This window comes from Nipponia nippon, unplaced genomic scaffold, assembly GCF_047370975.1.
Source record: "Nipponia nippon isolate SJK-2023a ecotype South Korea unplaced genomic scaffold, ASM4737097v1 scaffold_5, whole genome shotgun sequence".
Taxonomy (NCBI): domain Eukaryota; kingdom Metazoa; phylum Chordata; class Aves; order Pelecaniformes; family Threskiornithidae; genus Nipponia; species Nipponia nippon.
Genome location: NW_028262369.1, coordinates 39,484,320 through 39,502,841, shown reverse-complemented (window position 1 = coordinate 39,502,841; position 18,522 = coordinate 39,484,320). Strand labels below are relative to the sequence as shown.

The following is an 18,522-nucleotide window of genomic DNA, read 5'->3' as shown; positions in this document are numbered from 1 at the left end:
GCAATTACTTACTTGGATGAGAAACGCCTCACGGGCAATGGTATCGTGAGCAAGACTCCGTTAGTCTTGTTGCTAAACAAGAAAAAGTAAAATCAATGTCTCATTCTTCTCTGTAAAAAGACTTTTTGCTCCTAAAATAGGTGACCATCACAAAAACCAGCCCGTTGCCCCATCACACCTCCACCTGCTTTCTTGCTCGCGGTCACCCCGCAAGGCAGGGAGGCTCCAGCCGAGCTCATTAGCCCCACCCTTGGATCACTTACAAATTCAGGGCAAATCCCTCCTTTCGCCTTCAGTGACAATGTTTGGTGAGAGGGTGACTGCTATTCGTAGAGGCACTGAAATTGTCGAGGTAAAAGCTATAATTATCAATGCTTTAGTAAAATGCTTTTTACTGATATTGCTTATTGACAGGAAAAAAAGTACATTTGCATTTTTTTCTTTGATGCTATTTCTCCGTTTCTGTTATATTGGATGTAGTGTTTTTACTCGGGTATGCTCTGGAGAGCCAGCTATCGCGCGGCTCTTGCAGAGCAGTGCCTTGTGTTTGGAAGCTGACGAAACCGCCCCTGCGAGCAAGGCCCCTCTCCCCGTTTGCCTGCAGAGGACCCATGGCAGCGAGGCCATTGCCTGTGACCGGACTGACCGGTGCGGTCGCTTGTAGCAACTGTACTTTTTCTACTCTCGTTTGCAACAGCTGACAGCCTTGTTGAAGCAAAAAAAGTTCTGCTGGAGGCCTATCTACAGCCTATTCCTGCTATTGCCGCTTACTCGGTTTTTAAGAGTACGTTCTTTGCATGTTTGGCTATAAAGCCGTACATAGATTAGTGTGTGTGTCCTGGTAGCGTTGGATTTTATTTTTTGCTTTTAATTAAGCTTTTATTAGAATCCTTGCAAATGGAAACTTTGTGTGGTTTTGTCCAGGAGTCTCCATTCTTCATTGTAGAAGCACAATGGCAAATGGGCTCATTATTTGACGGGGAGCTGCTCTGGGCGGCCAGTCTCTCAGCTGTCTGTCTAACCTAATCGGCATCTGTCCGAAACGTGGCTAACGAAGGCCTGCAAGGACGGGCCCGTCCAGCCTGCGGCTGTTCGGTGCTCCCGCGGACCGCGTTGGCGTCGGCGCCTTCCAGCGTCCAGATGGAAACCCCTGGGCAGGCACCAACCAGCCGGCTCCTAACGGGGCAGATCCAGCGCCTCCGTGCCTCCCGTCGAGGCGACGGGGCGGTCTCCTCGCTCCGCCGCGGCTGTGAGCGGCGAGGGCCGGGCTGGGCGAGCCGCGGGGGGCGACCGCACCGAGCCCGCAACCCGCCCGCCGCGACCCGGGGGAGCCGCGGCTCTCCGGCCCGCAGGCCCTGCCCCCAGCTCCCCCAGGCACGGCGGGGCCCGCCACCGGCGGGGCAGGGCCGGCGGAGAGCTCTCCCCGCGGCGGGCCGAGGCCGTGGGCCGGCGCTGTGGGGGCGCGGGGCTGCCCCTCGGCGGCGGCTGCTCGGAGTGCGCCTGCGCGCAGCGCGGGCAGGGACGTGGCCCGGCTGCCGGGGCCGGCGGAGCGCGGCGAGCCGCCGGGGGCGGGGGGGAGCTCGGCGGAGGGCTGCGGGGGACGCCGATGCTCGCACCTCCCTGCCGCGGGCAACGCTTCCAAGGTGAGGCGCGGCCGGGCCCGCCACCCCGCCGCTGAGGGGCCGGGGGCGGTGCGCGGCCGGGCCTAGGCGGGGCGCGGCGACCCCGGCCGTGCCGTCCCGTCCCGTCCCCTCCCGTTGGGCCGCGGCGGGGCCGGGCAGTGGCGGGGCACGGCCGGCCGCCCCCGCCCAGCGCCCGCGGCCTTCCCGCCGCGGTGGAGCGGGGAAGCGGGCGGCGTCGCGCCGCCGCCGGGCAGGGAAAGCCCGCTCCCCTCCGGCCACCCGCGGCGTGGGGGTGACAGGAGGCCGCCGTGCGCGGCCCTGCCGCCGGCCCGGGGGATGCGGGGCCTCCGCGCCTCAGCCCCGCTCCGCGCCTCCTCAGCCCGCGGCGGCGGCGGCGGCGGGCGGCAGCTGGGCTGCCGCGGGGAGGCGAGTGGGTCGTTGGCAACTCGGTGCTGGAAGTGGCCCGCGGTGCCGGCCGTGGGTGGACGTGGGGAGGGGAAGGGCTCTCGCCCTCGGCCCGGGGGAGAGTTCAGCGGGTCTGCCTGCAGAGGGTGATTTCTTCCTTGGTTTTATGGAAGGAACGTTAAACCGGGCACCTATGGGTCTTTCGTTCTACGGAGGGAGATAGTTTTCAAATGCTGCTTCAGAGATCTCCTTTACTGGCACCTCCTGCTGCATCTGCACGAACGGGGTTATATAATAGGGGTAAAAACTCGGTATTAATGTTCTGGCTACTTGCTGTGTACTCCAGCTTTAATTCCTACTGTCGTTTTTCTGTAGTTCCGTATAGTTCGTGCTCATTTTCAGCGTTGCTCGTCAGGGCAATTTTATAGCAGATGTTGAAGTCGGCATACTATTTTGAATTTCCAGCATGAGCTAGCATTACCACTGACTGTATCAAAACAGTGTTTCATGTCAGCCTGGGACACCCCCCCCGCGCCGAGATCCCATACAAAAGATGTGGAAAGGAGGCAGATGCATACAGAGAACTGGCCATGTTCAATATGTTTTAGTTACCTCCAAAAGTATTTGTCAAAAAAATTCAAAACTTTTTTCCTATTTTTTTTTAATTTGCTTTACTTCACGTACGTAAAGGAGAAGGTAACTGGATCTTGTTTCTTTTTTGTTGGGTTTTTTTTTCCTGATAGGTAGTACTAAAAAGCGTTTTGCATAAATGTGCCTGTTTATTTCTTTTCCCTTCTTTCAATGTGCGGTTTCTGCCTTGATCATGATTGTACAGCTCTATATTTACACTTATAAAGATTTAAGGCTTATTTGGAAATATATAGATATGAATTCTTTTTCAAGTAGGGATTAGGAGAGGAAATGGAGATGGCCGATGAAAAAGAGGGGCACGATCAGGAGGAAACCACTCAGTCTTATGAATCAGCATTGCCTGAATTTGGTAAACTGTGATGAGAGCAGCTGCAGCGATTGTCAGCGAGTGTCCGCCCAGCGCAGCAGTACCTCTGAGAGGAGCAGATGTTCGGAGAAGAAAGCTTCCACAGAACAGCCCTGCTTTCTCCCTGTATCTCTTCCCACCTCCTGCAGGCTGAGGCTTAGGGGCTTCCTGAGCTGCAGCTTGGTGGCTTGGATTTTTTTGTCTTGGGGTTTCGTTGGTGGTTGTTGTTTTGTTTTGGTTTTAATTGCTCTCCATACGTTTGTCTTCTGTGGACTTGTTTGGTTGCTCTTGAACAAGGAAGCAGGAGATGGTTGGAGAGCGGAATGGTTGAAATGGGATTCATGGAAAGGAAGAGATGGGAGAAAAGCCTTTGAAGGTGACAAGAAGAGAAGGGGTAGGGGAGGCGGCGTGCCTAAACACTTAGTGTCAGTTTGTTGTTTGGTTAGGATTGATAATAAATGGAGAAGTGATAAAAATTGGAAGAAAAGTCATTTGTCAGTGAATTTTGGAAAGCAAAAAATGTTTACCTTGCTAATTCAAGGTTGTGATGTCACGATGTAGGAGGAGGAAAACAGCTAAGTTGGGGTATGCGTACTTAATGCTATGTTTACATTTTCTTACTCTTCCTGGTTTGTTTTCTTAACCTATAGAAAAAACAAATACATTTCTAATGCTTAAGGAAGAGACATAGTAGAATTTAATATTTTAGGTGTCATTTTAAGTGCCAAATGCATAGTTTAAAAGAAAATTATTTTCTGGTAAGAGGAACACTAAAGAAAACAAATCCTGACTTTATGAATTTTGCTTTTTCAACCTATACTTGCCTTGATTACGTATTCTTAATTCAGTTTTTTTTTTCTAAGACCCAATTAAAATAGTTATTGTTTAAAAAAAAAGGAAAATAGTAAATATAGTAGAAGTATGTAATATTGAGTTGTTAGATATCTTCTCTGAAGCTCTTGAATATACGTCACTTAGGTTCGTAGACAGCATGCTGAATTAAAGCCTTGTGTCTTCCGTATTTGTAACAACCAATGTTATCTGTTGGTAGTTTTTTGATTCCTTTAAATTGGGAATACCGTCTTGCTTTTGCTGTAGTCCTGTCTGCTTAAGTGTCTGTAGTTGAAGTGTGTCCTTTCCTTCTCCAGCAAGTGGCGATTGGAATAGATGAGTAGTAGGTTAGTAATAGCGCAGGGGCTCTTGTCTTGCCTTGCTCGTTTTATACGCAATTGCGATGTGGTTTTGTTGTATGCATGTACACAGAAACTATGTTCTCACAAGGTAGCAGCAGGAGTGATTTAGTGAATCGTAGCTTTTCCTTAATTACTCTTAATGTTGTTTAACTTCCTGTGAACTCTGGAAAGTGTTCAGTCAGCGGCAAAGTGTTGTTTCTGGGAGGGCCTAGGGAGTGTTGAGCCTGCGGTAGGATTCAGGCAATGGAGGATGGGCTCTCCTTTTGGTCATGCTGGCAGCGATCGTGCTGTGGTCTTCGTGTTATTTCAGGCTGCGTAACTGTCAGCTTTGTTTGCTAATCCTCTGTAAAAGTAATCCTTCCGAGCCCCCGTGGGGCAGTTATTGTATATTTGGGGTTGAAATACAATACTGGGGTTGGGCTTTGCTCTGGACAAAAAGTAAGGTGGTGTGGTAGAACGACGGTGGACACTTAACCTTTTTGTGTTAGGTTCCAACTTGAGAAGCAGCCAAAAGCCACCACCAAATATCTTTATTTTCTTTTGTCAGAACAAATTTTACCTGTCTCCGATGGGTTTTGTTACCAGAATCCGTCATCTTGTCTGATGTGTGTTGTTCTGCAAGTAACTCCTGGTTTATTTTTACTTCCACGGTTTAATCCTTTAAAAAAAAAAAAAAAAACAAAAAACAAAAACCAAAACAAAAAACAAAACCAACCTCCAAACTTAATGTTTCGGTAATACGTTGTTATAATGCGTTCTGCAACATGGTAAGCTATTGAACTTCTCAAACTCCTGAGTTTTCTTATGCCCTGTTGTCATGACTAAGTCTTAGTGATTCTTAACATAGCATTAAATATGTTTGATGACATCATAACATGTCCTTGATCTTTTTTTTTTTTTAATTAAAAAAATACAATTTTAATGATACAGACCTGACTGACTCAGCAGTATCTTATACTCTATTAACTATATATTTTTTTATTTTGGTTTCATCAGACTGGCAGATGGGTCCAGTCTTTTAGGAGTGGATTGTTGTTGCCACAAGTTGACCGTGCACTTGTAATCTAAGAGGATGTTAGAAGAGCTTGCTGTTATTTTTGTTATAGAAGGGTAAAACGATCGAATGTCGCTTAAAATGGGTGTCAAAAACTAGTAGCTAGTCAAAACCTAAGATTTTGGACGTGTGCCATCCTCATCACTATATAGAGTGACGTTGTATAGAAGAAGTTAGTTTTACATCTCTAATTTTTCAGGTTTTCTTTTTGCTTATATGTAGTTTGAACAGTGAACTACTTTCAGGCGTAGTAAAAAGAAATTCTAGCTTCCATGCTGTCTGAAACAGCAGAGCTAAAACTCAATGTTCATTAAGCGAAGTAATTTTTTTTTTTTTTTTTCCCCCCCGCCTTGGAATGCATTAGTGGTAGAACTTGATGGGTTTGGCTGAAGCTTCAGTAAGTATTTCTCAGCCCTTTGGAAAAAAAATTGTGATCAGTCTTTCTAAAGACAAAATGACAAACGCAAGTTAAAATTCTGTAAGAAAAAATCCCAAGCCCATTCTCTCATGGTCTGTAAGTGTCAGTATGGAAGTGTCAGTAAGACACTTGCAGACCATGAGAGAATGGGCTTGGGATTTTTTCGTAAACTTTTTGGTGTCAGACTGGCACTAAAAATCATCCGTGTTTCATTGATCTTCCTTGCATTTTTCCACTAGTAAGCCTTTTTGAAAGAAGTAAATATGCCCTTTTTTCCAAATGAAAGCATAAAAGTTAGTGGTCAACTAATCAGATAATAACTGATTTCATTTGATGATGAGTAGATATGTCATTTCTCTGAAGAGCCATCTCCCTTTTCTTTAGTCAATAACTGAGGAAAATTAGTTTTCTTTAAGTGCTGTGCTCAGAACAGGCTGCAGGAGCAGTGTTACAGACTTCAATAGCATGGAGGAAGACCCTTCTATAGCCACAAAAATATCCTTGCTTCAAGTTACAGTGTAAGTGCTTGTGAAGACAAGTCATGGATATACTAAGTAAATTGGTGGGCAAAATTAGATACTACTGCAAGACCACAGATGTTGGCATGGATTGTGTTAAAAGAATTGACTGTTGATGAATTCACCTGTGTTTAAATCTCCTACGTTTACTGAATAGCTTAGACAACTTTCCTATGTAGAAATTACTAAATTGGTTACACTTGTACCTCTTGTTTCTTGTTCTCTGTCAGCAGCTGCAGGTTGCAATGAATCGGTAGCTCACAAGTAAAGCTGCTTACCAGTCAGTCATTCAGAAACTGGTTTACTCTTTTGATTTGAGTGTAACTGATAGAAAGTTGACCTCTTAACTGATCATTTAAAGAAAAAAAAAGAGTAATGTTCTGAAGGTAGGGTCTCACCAACCTCTGTCACCTGATTCGTTTAAAATTCTAGTAAGTAATTACTAAAGTTTCAAGTGTTACCATATTCCATAAGACCATGCTTATGTTCTTTGGTTTCTCCATCAAGTCTCGTTTTGTACATCCCTTTGGAAAGGGAACTGTGCACAACTTACTAAACGGGAGATGAGCATTTTGGTTCTAGCCTGTAGATTGTGGCGTAAGTTTATCGAATCTCTATAAACAAGGAGAATTACACCTAGAAAATACTTGGGCTGCCAGTACGTAAAAACAAATGGTATGGAATGGTATGTTTTCATCTTGTCAGGTACTGGTTCCTTTTAAACTTACCAATTTAACTCCTCACAAATTCTGTATACTTTTTTTAATGAAGAGTTGTGTTAAAAACATTGATTTTCATTAAGGCTCAGTGACCATTTAAAAATATGACTGAGTTGTTCCAAAACATGGACCTAAGGCTTTTAGTGGATCTTAACTGCATTTATATACTTTTGCTTGTTTATTTTTGCCCTAATGTAGTCTAGATGCTAGTCCTGGCTCCTTTCCAGGAGGAAGATGGCTAAAAGCAACATTACGGAAGCTAGGCTTCAGGGATTGAGTAGGGAAGTAAAAATTTGTAGAAAGGAGCTTTAATGATAAACATGTGTCCTTCAGCGTGTGTGCTACTTTTTTGTACATGCCTGATGATACTTACTTGAACTCCAGTGAAGTGATCGAGTTGCATTTTATTGAAAAGAAAGAAAAATGAAATCTTCCAATCTAGTGCATAAACAAACTGACTTTGCAGGAGTTGCTCTTTATTTTAGCTGGTTAATCTGATTCTTCCCTCTGTTTTGTTAGCCAAGGGGATGGTCCTTCAAGTGTATGTGCGTGTAACTTGGCATGCTGAACCTCAGATACAAAGAAGTTTTCCAAACCGAGGTCTAAGAGAACAAAGAAACAAAGGAAGCTCCCTGTTAAAGGTTTTTACTGTAGTCCCTCGGTATTTTCTCTTGCAGCTCTGAGGAGCTCTCAGCCATCTTTTGTACAAAAGCACTGTATCCAATTCTTTTCCTCTTGAAAGAAGGTCTCTCTGGTTTCCTGAAGGTTGTTGCATTCCTCTGTCAGATTTGAAACTTGTTTGATAAAGGACCACCTTTAGATGGACAGGAGATAGTGTCTGCAAAAGCACCGTGGTTTGTCTTCTCAGCTAGCGTACTGGGACAATGCTTGACAGATTGTAAACTGCGCTGGACTTCAGAGGTAATTAAAAACCTGGAATTGTTCTTGGAGATAAATAGACTTCCGTGCCGTTTGGTCAGTGATTGAAATGTTATTGATATGACTTCGGGCAAGGGTTTCAGCCTTTAGTGGATCACTACAACATTTCTAATGAAGTACCTCCTTAAAACACCGTATGGGTTAGGCTGTTGAGTTGTGTATGTCAACTTGCAGCTTCGGGTTTCATCTTTCAGATGTTTTTGTTTTGGGACCATCAAAACCCCAACATGTTAGAGTCTGAGGCGGACTCTTAAAGGATATGTATTTACTAAATGATGCTACAGAAAGCTTTCTGATAGCTTAAGATTTACACAATATGAAATGTTAGACTGGTTTATTCTTTATATCAGAAAGACTTGGAGAGCTAGTGAATATCAAGTGAAATGGAAGCTGGTGAATGCTAGCCATGATATTCCTGACAATTGTTAGGTGATACGACAAGAACAATCAGGAATGTGAGACTTTTTCCTCAGACTTCAGCAGAAATCAGTTACATGAATTTGTAGTGTAAAAGGTATAGATGAAGCTTATAGTGAAACCATGTTTGAACCCTAAATTAGGATTTTTAGCTTGTCAGGAAGCATGATAACAGGCTGATTCACCAGCTGCCTCTCCTGCATATGTCATTGACTGAGTCAGTTTCATTTATTCTTCAGATATTAGAATGCTATTAACTTTTTTTGAAGCAGGCAGGAGACTGGGTCTGTGGAATGCTATATAACTGGCTTGAAAACCACATATAATTTCAGCCCCAATTACGTGAGACTTCTTTTTATACGTAGAATAGTATGAGGATTACTTCCTGTGTTCTGGAAGTTCCCATTTCTGTCCCTTTTCAGGAAGAGAAGAAAGAGTAGAGAGCATATAATATACAGTAGTGTTTGTGTAAGGCTTGTGGTTATTTTTACTTTGTCATATGATAAGAATAGCTGAGAGAGTATTTTGGGTAATCAAGATACCTGTAACTTTAATACAGATTTTCCTCAGGGAAATGCAGAATATAGGTATTAAGCTAGTTCAATGCGTACAGTGAAATACTGTTTTTAAATATAAATAGGCTTTTTTAGAAAAACAAATATTGTCTGTCTGGCAAATGCAAAAATGTGTGGTGGTAACATTTTTGGGCTTGCCATAAGGTGCTGCACAATACCTCGGGGTTCTCGGGGAAAGGGATTTATATAATTGTATGTAACGTGGGATGCTGCGGTCTAGCTTCAGCTAGCCTTACTTAAAATATTTCATATGCTGCTCCACTGCACTATTCCTTCGAGTAACTCAAAAATCTAAATACAGTATTGTACTTCCTCTTGGTAATAAAGCACTGTAATCAGCAGCTAATTAAAGATACTAAATGTAAAGTTGAGATACTGAATTTTATGTATTTTAATTGGCGTATGTAAACTGCACATCGTATGTATCTGTGTATAATATCAACATAAACATTTATTATCTTTGCAGTGCTTAATGTAAGTAGCAGACAGGTCTGCGCCTTGCCTGATGACTGACCGGATGGGTGAGGATTGCTGGTAGTTCTGTTTTGCTCACTGGAAGCTGCAGCAGCGTAGAAAGTCTTGTCCTCATCTTTTTAAAAATCAATATTTTCAAACCCAAAATTCACACATTTATTTAGGAGGTATCTACGTAGTCTTAGGCAGGCAGATGCAAACAAACTCTTCCTGTGCTCTTGGTCTGTTGGCAAACCGGGAGCAGTGTAGCTGTTAATATGGCATGGAGCCTGAATGAATATACCTGGTTTGGAGGTGGATGATGCCTGCTCAGTTCCCTGTGTCCTCCTGCAAAGGGTAAAGAAGGCGTACCCCTGCCTCCTTGCCTCCAGACCTGGCCGTCTTCAGTGGAAGGTGTCGGTGTCCCCAGGAGCAGCACCTGTGTTCAAAGTCTGATTAATTGGCAGGTTCTCGAGTGAGACTCCTGTGGCAAAAAAGCACGTTTTTAAAATGGGTTGACTCTGGCTTTGATCACGCATTAATAATAATTAATAATAGTGTGATCATCCCGATGGTGCTCTCGATGATTTGGCATGCTTCCCAGGCAATGTAGATTACCTTTTATACTCGTCAAACGTAACTTGAATTTCAGCATCTGAAAAATGCTGGGAATAAAAACGAAAGCAATTCTCTCTGCATAGCTGAAAAACTGGCTGAGGTGAGCTGAGCAAAGAATACTGTTAACTGGGGGCTCGCAGCCTGAGCTGGTTAACTGAAGGGATGGAGAGCTTAGAATCATAGAATCGCTTAGGCTGGAAAAGAACTTTAAGATCATCATGCCCAACCGTTACCTTAGCGCTGCCGAGCCCACCACTCAACCACGTCTCTAAGCACCCCAGCTACCCGTCTTTTAAATACCTCCAGGGGTGGGGACTCAGCCACTTCCCTGGGCAGCCTCTTCCAGTGCCTGACTGCCCTTTCGGTGAAGAAAATTTTCCCAATACCAAATGTAAACTTCCCCTGGCGCAGCTTGAGGCCGTTTCCTCTCATCCTATCCCTTGTTACTTGGGACCGACCCCCACCTCGCTACAGCCTCCTTTCAGGCAGTTGTAGAGAGCAATAAGGTCTCCCCTCAGCCTCCTCTTCTCCAGGCTAAACGACCCCAGTTCCCTCAGCCGCTCCTCACAAGACTTGTGCTCTAGACCCTTCACCAGCTTCGTTGCCCTCCTCTGGACACGCTCCAGCACCTGGATGTCCTTCTCGTAGTGAGGGGCTTGCCTAGATCTGGTAAGTATTGGGACGTAGGGAGCAGAGTCAGGGCTTGAGCCACCTGCGTAGCTGCTGCCTGTGGCACACGGTGCGGCACAGGAGGGCGCCAGGCAGAGCGGCTTCACAAGCGTGAGTGCTTCATGGCAGAACAGAGGGGAAGGAGCATAGGTGCATACGCTTAGCGAGAGGATGATGGCAAAGGCAAAAGTCCTGTCTCTTGTAGTCGGATTTATTGCTGTGACCTAGCTAAGATTTTTGGGATGGGCACTGTGGTGTATCTGGCTGTCCTTGTTACTGCTACAGACAGCAGAGCACACGACTGTGATCTCTTTTCCACAATAATGAAGAGTAGCAAAGGGAGGGACGCTTTGTAACTGCAGAGCATCATTGGTGTAGCCAAAAGGGAGATACTGCTGCAGGTCTGCAGAAATATCAGTGGTTAATTAATAACCAGTTTTTAAAAGAAACATTTGTTTAGGAAAACCTTGAGGAGACTGTCCAAAAACACAAAGAAAAGATTAAAGATTTAACAATACCGGCTTTCTTGAGTTTTTCCAGAACGCTGTGTTAGCAAAATCACGTCTCTAAAGCAGGGAGGTGTTAAACCAAATGCTCATCCAGATTTTCCTGTTCCCTGGAGTTGGTGATACCCAGTGGAAGTATCCGCCACCATTCATACTGACTTTATTCTCATTGCTATAATTAAAGGCAGAAGGACTAATTTCAACAAGCTGATAGCTCTGTGATTTTTAAATGGGGAGCCCCAGTTTCATGGAAGGGGCTAGAGTGAAACCTTCAGCTCATTCCTTTGTGCTGCTGGAGGAAAGAGATACCCAGCTCTTGGGAGCCAGTAGGATTCATTTTTGTACTACCCGTCTGTATTGCCATAGTCGTGGGAGTCAGCAGGATTCATTTCTGTACTACGCCTATGTGTTGTCTTCGTAATGGGACACGGATTTCTTGTTGCAGGGATTGTTGGCGGAAAGGTGGGGCGTAGCAGTGCTCTGTGGTTTAGCGGTGGCTAAGTGCAGCTATCCTGTTGGATGGAATAGCATACGTAGAGTTGAAAACCTTATGACGCGTAGCAGGGATTTTCATTCTTCATTAAGAGAAGGGTAAAGAGTTGGAAGGGCAAGTGTAGGAGCACTGTGTGCGTCTTGATAAGAATACTGGTGTGGTGCTCCTAGCAAGGTTTTCTCATTTTCAAATTCCAGGGACCTGTTTTCTGGAAGGCCTAAAGAGACTTGTCACAGAATAACTCTCTGAAATCTTCGATCACTGAATATGAATTTTGAAGTTAACATAGGAGAAATGATGAAATATGAAAATCTTGTTACTCTATCCTATTTAGGGAAAGGGATAACGAGCTGATACTAAATGCCTTCATGTCTAGGTCCAGGAGTCTGCACTGGTGCTGACAATTTGAGGGCTGGCTTTAGATTTTTAGGAAACCCTGGAAAAGCCTGGCAAAAGGGATGTGGGCTTGACTAGTTAGCTATTATATGAGAAATTTTTTTTCTTAATTTAGCTTGGCCTTGGGTGACTGCCGTAGCTGCTATCCCCAAACGAATTCTTCATGTGTGTTTGCAAATTTCACTGCGAGCCTTTTGATCTTCAAACATTTCCTTTTTGCAGTTGTGCATTTTGATTGTTATATGTGTTAATGCTTTCAGACTAGGAAATTTTTTTTGGTATGAATTCTCTGAATACATTCTAATGAAACTCTGAACTGCTTTTAGAAACAGGAGTATTGTTAGACCCGTTGCTCTGGTTTAACTGCTGTCTTGCGTGGTTTTCTTCACCATACTTTTTCTTAGTATTCTTCACATCATTGGTTTCTACAAACCTTTGCGTTAATTTTTGAATGCCTAGTGATGTGTTCGTGAATGTATGGTAGTAAGATTCTTGATTTCTGTTCGCCACCCCACCCCCTGCTTCAGCTATCTTAACCTGGAGTATGAGCCTCATAATGTGTAAGCTAGACTCAGCTTGGATTTACTTTTTCACCTTAAGTCTTCCTAGTTGCTTTCCTTTGCAAAGAGATAGAAGTTGGTTGTATACTTTCTCTTCCTGTTTCTGTCACACAGAGTATTACTCAAAATCACTGCTTTTCTAATATTTATGTGTAAGATTCTTAGACTGGGTGACTCTTAAAACCTGCTGTGTATGGCGGTCATGTTTGCTGTGTTCTTAAGATTGGGCCTGTTTCTGCCAACATTTATTTTTGGCATAGTTGCATTACTTGTCATATTTTAAGCAGTTTAAAGCCTTTGAGAAAGTAATCACTCTCAAGTGAGACATATGAATTACCTTTATTGTAATGCTATTTTATTCAAAGTGAAACAGCAGTAAGTTATTCTTCCGTAGCTATAGAGAATAAAGGACACTTACTGAGTGAAATATTAATGAATGTATTAAACTTAAGATTTTGAAACCTCTAGCAATTTTTATTCCTTTCTTGTATAAAAGATGGTGGCAAATGCTAGTATTGCAAGTGATTTTTTTTTTATCAAAGATTATCTTTAAAAGGTCATGTGTTTGTTTTTTTTTTTTTTTAAACATATTGATATACGTTAACTTTCCTGTCCAACGGTGACATAAGAACCAACTGGAATCTTTCCGATGCTTACGTTGTGACCTTACTGTTCCCGCCTGTGGTTTGTATCCTTGCATCTGAAGATTTCTAGCAAAATCTGTTACCATTTCCAGAATGAATGTTAAGCATATGGAAATTGGAAACCTCTTTGCAGTCCTCTGGGAGAGCTCTTAAGTGTCATGTTGCTGGTGGAGAGGCAGTGGGGAGATTGGGTACTGCTGTGTCGTGTTTGGCCTGTAGTGTTCCTCTTGTTTTCTGGAGGCATTCGGTCTGTCTTCCGTTTGATATGATGTGAAAATAAAATAGTGCTGGATTTTTTTGATTCAGAAAAAAGTTAATTGTAGCACTGTATCTAAATAAAAGCTTCTGCTTTAGCAACCGCTCAGTCTATGTACTGTGCTTCAAGGTAAACGCATGGTGTGCTGAGATGGGGTTATTTTTCCCGTTGAAATTCTGCTTTAGTTAGATTCTGTTAGAGGATCTTGGGAAGGGATTTTTTTTTTTCTGTATCTCAGTGTCTTTAGTATCTCAGCATTTATTCTATAGGCTGTACTGCAGAATTGTTTGTGACAACCATTGAGCAATTCAGTGTTTTGAGGAAGTCAGCAAAGGTCAAAAGAAATAGTTGCCAGCAGCACTACTTCAAAGGAAGTTCCTCTTCAACCTTGGTTTTGAGAAGTTTTAACCTTTTGCTAGGCAGCTAGCTCTTCCCTTAAGGTACTTCTAGATTTGCTCTGACTTGGGCCAGGGGAGGAATTGAATGCTGTTGTGAATCGCTGTACGTTAAAGTCTCTTGCATTTTCAATTGCTGAAGGAAGCTGAAGTGAGGGGTCCATTAGAAAATAACTCCGTGCGCTGCAGTTTTCTTCTCCAGCGATCAGTGAATCTGTTAGGCTGCGTTACCCCATAACGCTGGTCAAGAAGTAGCAGGAGATTGTGATGAGCCCCAGTTAACCTCCTCGTTCCTGGACCCGCAGTTTCCCTGACTGTCTACGCGCAGCTCCCTTCTGCTCTAGTGGCCCCTCTCACTTTTCCTCCAGGACCCCTCTCAAACCCCAGGATCGTCAAGGCGCTGGCAGTGGCATCAGGGATCAAGGACACTTGGTGTAGGGGCAACCTGAAGAGAAAGTGAGGAAGGAGAAGAGCTGGCAGCATGAGGCCTTAATGTAAGATGTTCAGGAGCCGTTGTAGATTCACAGGCATAAATTCTTTGTGACTGTTTTCTGCACGCTGGCAGATGCTAGAGGACCTTTTGCTTTGGTGTAGGTTAGAAATGGGGTGCCCCTGCTCCTCCATCCTGCCGCTGTAGGGATTAATGGAGGTGAGCAGTGGGTGGGCTGGGGTGTTTACATCAATATACTTGTACTGCTCCAGTGTCCATCAGTAAAGTAGTTGACTGTTTCTAGACCTATGTTTCTACAGTTTCTGTGCCATTATTAGTTTATCAAAATGTTTTAAAATAAGCTTTTATTTCTATTTATTTTTGTAATGGGAAGTCTGAGCTGATCCTGGATCCTGTGGTATTTCTGTACTGCAGAAATGAGCTGTGTGAGTATACCTCAGGAATTCCTCTGAGTCGTTCTTTGTGGATTAGCAGCATATTTGCACGTTACTTCTTCTGTAATATTGTGTTGCTGTTGATGCTTCTGTTGCTTCTGACAGTCCTGGGTGTCCTGGAAAAAGAAATAATCTCAATGTCACTTCATGCATATTGTATTTTTTTCCCCTCTCTTCAGTGACAGCAGGTTTACTGAAAAAATATTAAAAAAAGACAACTATTGCATCCTCTTCTTTTTGTCATCGCAGGTGGCGACAGGCAAGGTTGCAGGAAAGCTGAGCTCTACTTTCTCATGGGTGAAGAACACTGTATCACACACCGTCAGTCAAATGGCCAGTCAGGTGGCAAGTCCATCTGCCTCGTTACACACTACATCCTCCTCTACCACTCTGTCTACACCCGCCTTGTCACCATCCTCACCAACACAGCTGAGTCCAGACGACTTAGAATTGCTCGCTAAACTTGAGGAACAGAACAGGTGAATGGAAAACTTTTTGGTCTTCAAAGTACAGTAATGAGACTAAAATTGGTTTGTTGCAATTTCAGCATTCCAATTTCAAGGCCCCAGGGTTTAAGAACTTGTGTTCTTGTGCTATGTTTTTAAAAGTTCTTTTTTTGTGGAAGTCTAAAAGGTGTTTTTTCTGTCCTGGTTTTACAGGAGTGTTTATAGCTGCCTCTAATCCTAAGAAAGTACACTGGAGCCATGTGATTTTCAGTATCCAATTTCATAGAATTGTTTAGGTTGGAAAAGACCTTTAAGATCATCAAGTCCAACTGTATTTAAAATAGAGTATCTCAGGGATGAAACTTTCATATAACCTTCCCACCTTCTTAGATCAAAACTGTAATTTCTATTAGCTTTTTGAAATGTTAAAGATTTCTGAATTCCATTTTCTCTATTTTTTCCACTTTTACCCAGTTCTTGCTTTCCACTATATAACCCGCTCTGTTTAGAGATGGAACAGTGTTCAGCCATCTTTATTTGCAAGAAATAGTAGATGCATCCTGCTGTTATGCTAATGGTGGCAGATGCATAATGTCTCAATTTCATGAAAAGTAAATTCCTAATCAGTCTTTTCTGTTCATCCCGGCTTTTTTTTTGTACAGTAAGCAACCGTTTTCTTGGCAGCCTTTCCATGATTGTATCTGCACCATCTACAGTTCGAGATGAAACTTTCAGTTGGATCAGTTGCTCTTGACATGCACAGTGATTGCAAATTGGCAATCTCGCAAAGAAATAAAATTGGAATGTGTGATTTCTTAATGCTGAATTTTCAGAACTCATACTTACTTGCACTCTTGAGGCAGGAATTCTAAGTCACCTGGCCTCTTGCAAAATTTGGTTGTATTTGACGAGCACGTTTCAGTAGCTCACGAGAGGTTGACTGTAAAGGGAGAACTCGAACTCCAAATAGGTTTTAGACTTAGCAGATAGCTGCAGGGCTTTGATACCTACTGCAGATCGCTATCCCTTGTGCTGTAGCGAAGTGCAGAGTTTGATAGTTTAGTTCAAACTGGCTTCTGTTACCATGCTGGACTTTGCACTGAGGCAGTTGAGGTACTTGGGGGTTTTTTATTCTGCTGGTTCAGTTATGAGGGTAGTAACTGTCAGTAGAGGAGAAGAGTAACTGGGAGGAGGAGGGGCTAATGCCATGGTGTCACCTGGCATGTCTTCTCTCATGTTTGTATTCTGCAGCCTAACAGTGATACAACTTACAGGGAATTTGTTATATCTGTCTAGTTCTTGGCTGAGAATGGAAGGCAGCTTCTAGAACCGCCTCCTCCTCTTTTTCTTGTGGTTTATGGGATTGTCTCTCCTTCGAAGATGAACTATATGTAATTTTTGCTGTGCTGATAGCAAAGGAAAATTTATCAAAAGAAGGAGAAAATAAGAGAGTGCTAATTTGCATTTAATCTGCGGCATTCAGCTCTGTTGACGACTAAGTGACTAACTTTTATTTGAAAAGCAGTAATATCTGTTCTTTGGACCGCTTATCTGTGTTAGAGCGTAATGTCTTTACATCTAGAGTCATCTCATTAAGCCCCGCAGTTAGACTAGTTTGCTGGTTGAAAGAAGAACATGAGCTTGGGCTTGCTAGCCTTTCTTTTTCAAGTCAGCTTTCTTCACTTAGTAAATCTCATCTGGTTTTATTTAATTTTAGCCAGACCTGTTGTTCAGTCCCACAGTAGTCTTCTGTGTGAATTCTAATCAGAGGCTACCCTATCAAGTGTGCCTTTTCTTGTGAGATACTACACTTTAATACAGAAATTTGATGCTCTTATGCTGGGTGCCCCGTGGTTTCAGAACAGTTTGAGTCTGCACTTTAGCACAGTGGCACTTTGTTGACAAGGAATTGTACTCGGAACACAGGGAACTATTCTTGTTTCTGCTTGCTGGAAGAATTGCTGGTGATGGATATTTTTAAAGGTTTCCTTTTCATTGTTGGCTTTTATGTCAGTAAGGAGAATATTAATTAGTTAAACAGCTAAGAATGGAAAGAACTCAAATTGTATCAAGCTATGTCTTGTAGCATTCTGTAATCCAATTATACTGAAAGTCCCCTCAGAATGACGAGGTAGCTCGGTCCAGAGTCCTGGTGGAGCTGTTTGGCATTTGTAAATCATTTACAAAGTTTTAGGTGAAAGATAACAGTGACTAAACCCCACAGAACTCCCTACTTACTGTAAAAAGATCTTCCTATTTTCAAATCTAAGGACAATGAGTTTATCCAGGTAAGGTCAAATTACAGAAACTTAGCATAACTTCTGTAGAAAGCTGTGAAAACTGAAAGTGACTAGTTAGAACCTTGTTTTTATAATTGTAATGTTTATTCTGTGCTTGTTTTTCCTCTGTGATTACTTTGAATTTGATCTTTAGGCACTGTCTCAGGTTGAGAGGAGGAGTTCCAAACTGTACATTTTCATTACGGATCGGTATAGACCAGGTTTCTAAACATTAAAAATGGATTTTTGTTTTTTTTTTTAATTTTTTCCTCAAAACAGGATTTTCTGCATTCCCTTAATATGGACTATATTAAAATCGGTCTTGAAAAAGCTTGTTTTTTTTTTTTTTTTTACAAAGGCACTACTATTTAACCCTTTTTTAAACGAAATAACTACTGCAGAGACTGTACTAGTTGTCTTCGTGAATTAAGTTACTTTTTTCCCTAACTTCCATAAACACCAGTAGGTGAAAGCTGGGAACAGGGAAAGCTGGCATAAATACCTCCATCGTAGCAGAGAGCTTAAAAATTGTAGGTATGCTGAGATTTGTGTACAATCTCAGGTGCAATGTAACTCGGGTTATAATTTATTAAATATCTAAAACCTAACCTGACCTTGCTGAAATGCTGGGGGCGGGTTAGCTTTTGTGCAGGTGCATTGAGAAATTATTCAACCAGTTCACTCTGATGTACAGACGTTGGAATTCTTGGAAGTTAAAGCACAAATGCAACTCTTGATATAGCAAAACACTTTTTCAAGTTAGTCTGAATTCTTGCTCTTGCCTAACGTGGTCTAAAAAATTTCCCCCTGCTTATGGGGCTCAATATTAGTTGAGGAAAAAGCTTGCCTTTTTGCCCAGAATCGCCAGCTCCTTGCAAAATTGATGGCCATAGCAACCAGCTGACAGGGAAGTCTCTTCAGCAACTTGTCCAGCGCTTGGCACATCTTTATGTATCCCTTGCTCCCTGATCACCCCAGAAGTTCCCACATCCGAACTCCAGGCTTTAATTACACATTCATTAGCTATACTAACCACTGTTGTTGCCTGCTCCTCATTCTTTAGGT

The 18,522-nt window shown here is 43.0% G+C and overlaps 1 protein-coding gene across 5 annotated transcripts in view; it reads left to right on the top strand.

Moving 5' to 3' along the window:
• Positions 1-18,522, top strand: part of EVI5 (ecotropic viral integration site 5) — a 116,326-nt gene that overhangs the window by 30,178 nt on the left and 67,626 nt on the right. For 3 of the 5 annotated variants that reach the window (XM_009468257.2, XM_087730355.1, XM_087730351.1), the window contains exons 1-2: positions 256-352; positions 14,982-15,211. In XM_009468257.2, coding sequence (XP_009466532.2) covers positions 302-352; positions 14,982-15,211 — 281 coding nt within the window. In that variant the 5' untranslated portion in view covers positions 256-301. Of the gene's footprint in view, positions 1-255; positions 353-1,528; positions 1,644-14,981; positions 15,212-18,522 lie in introns of those variants that run through there. The other 2 variants (XM_087730352.1, XM_087730358.1) reach the window with 2 other exon arrangements.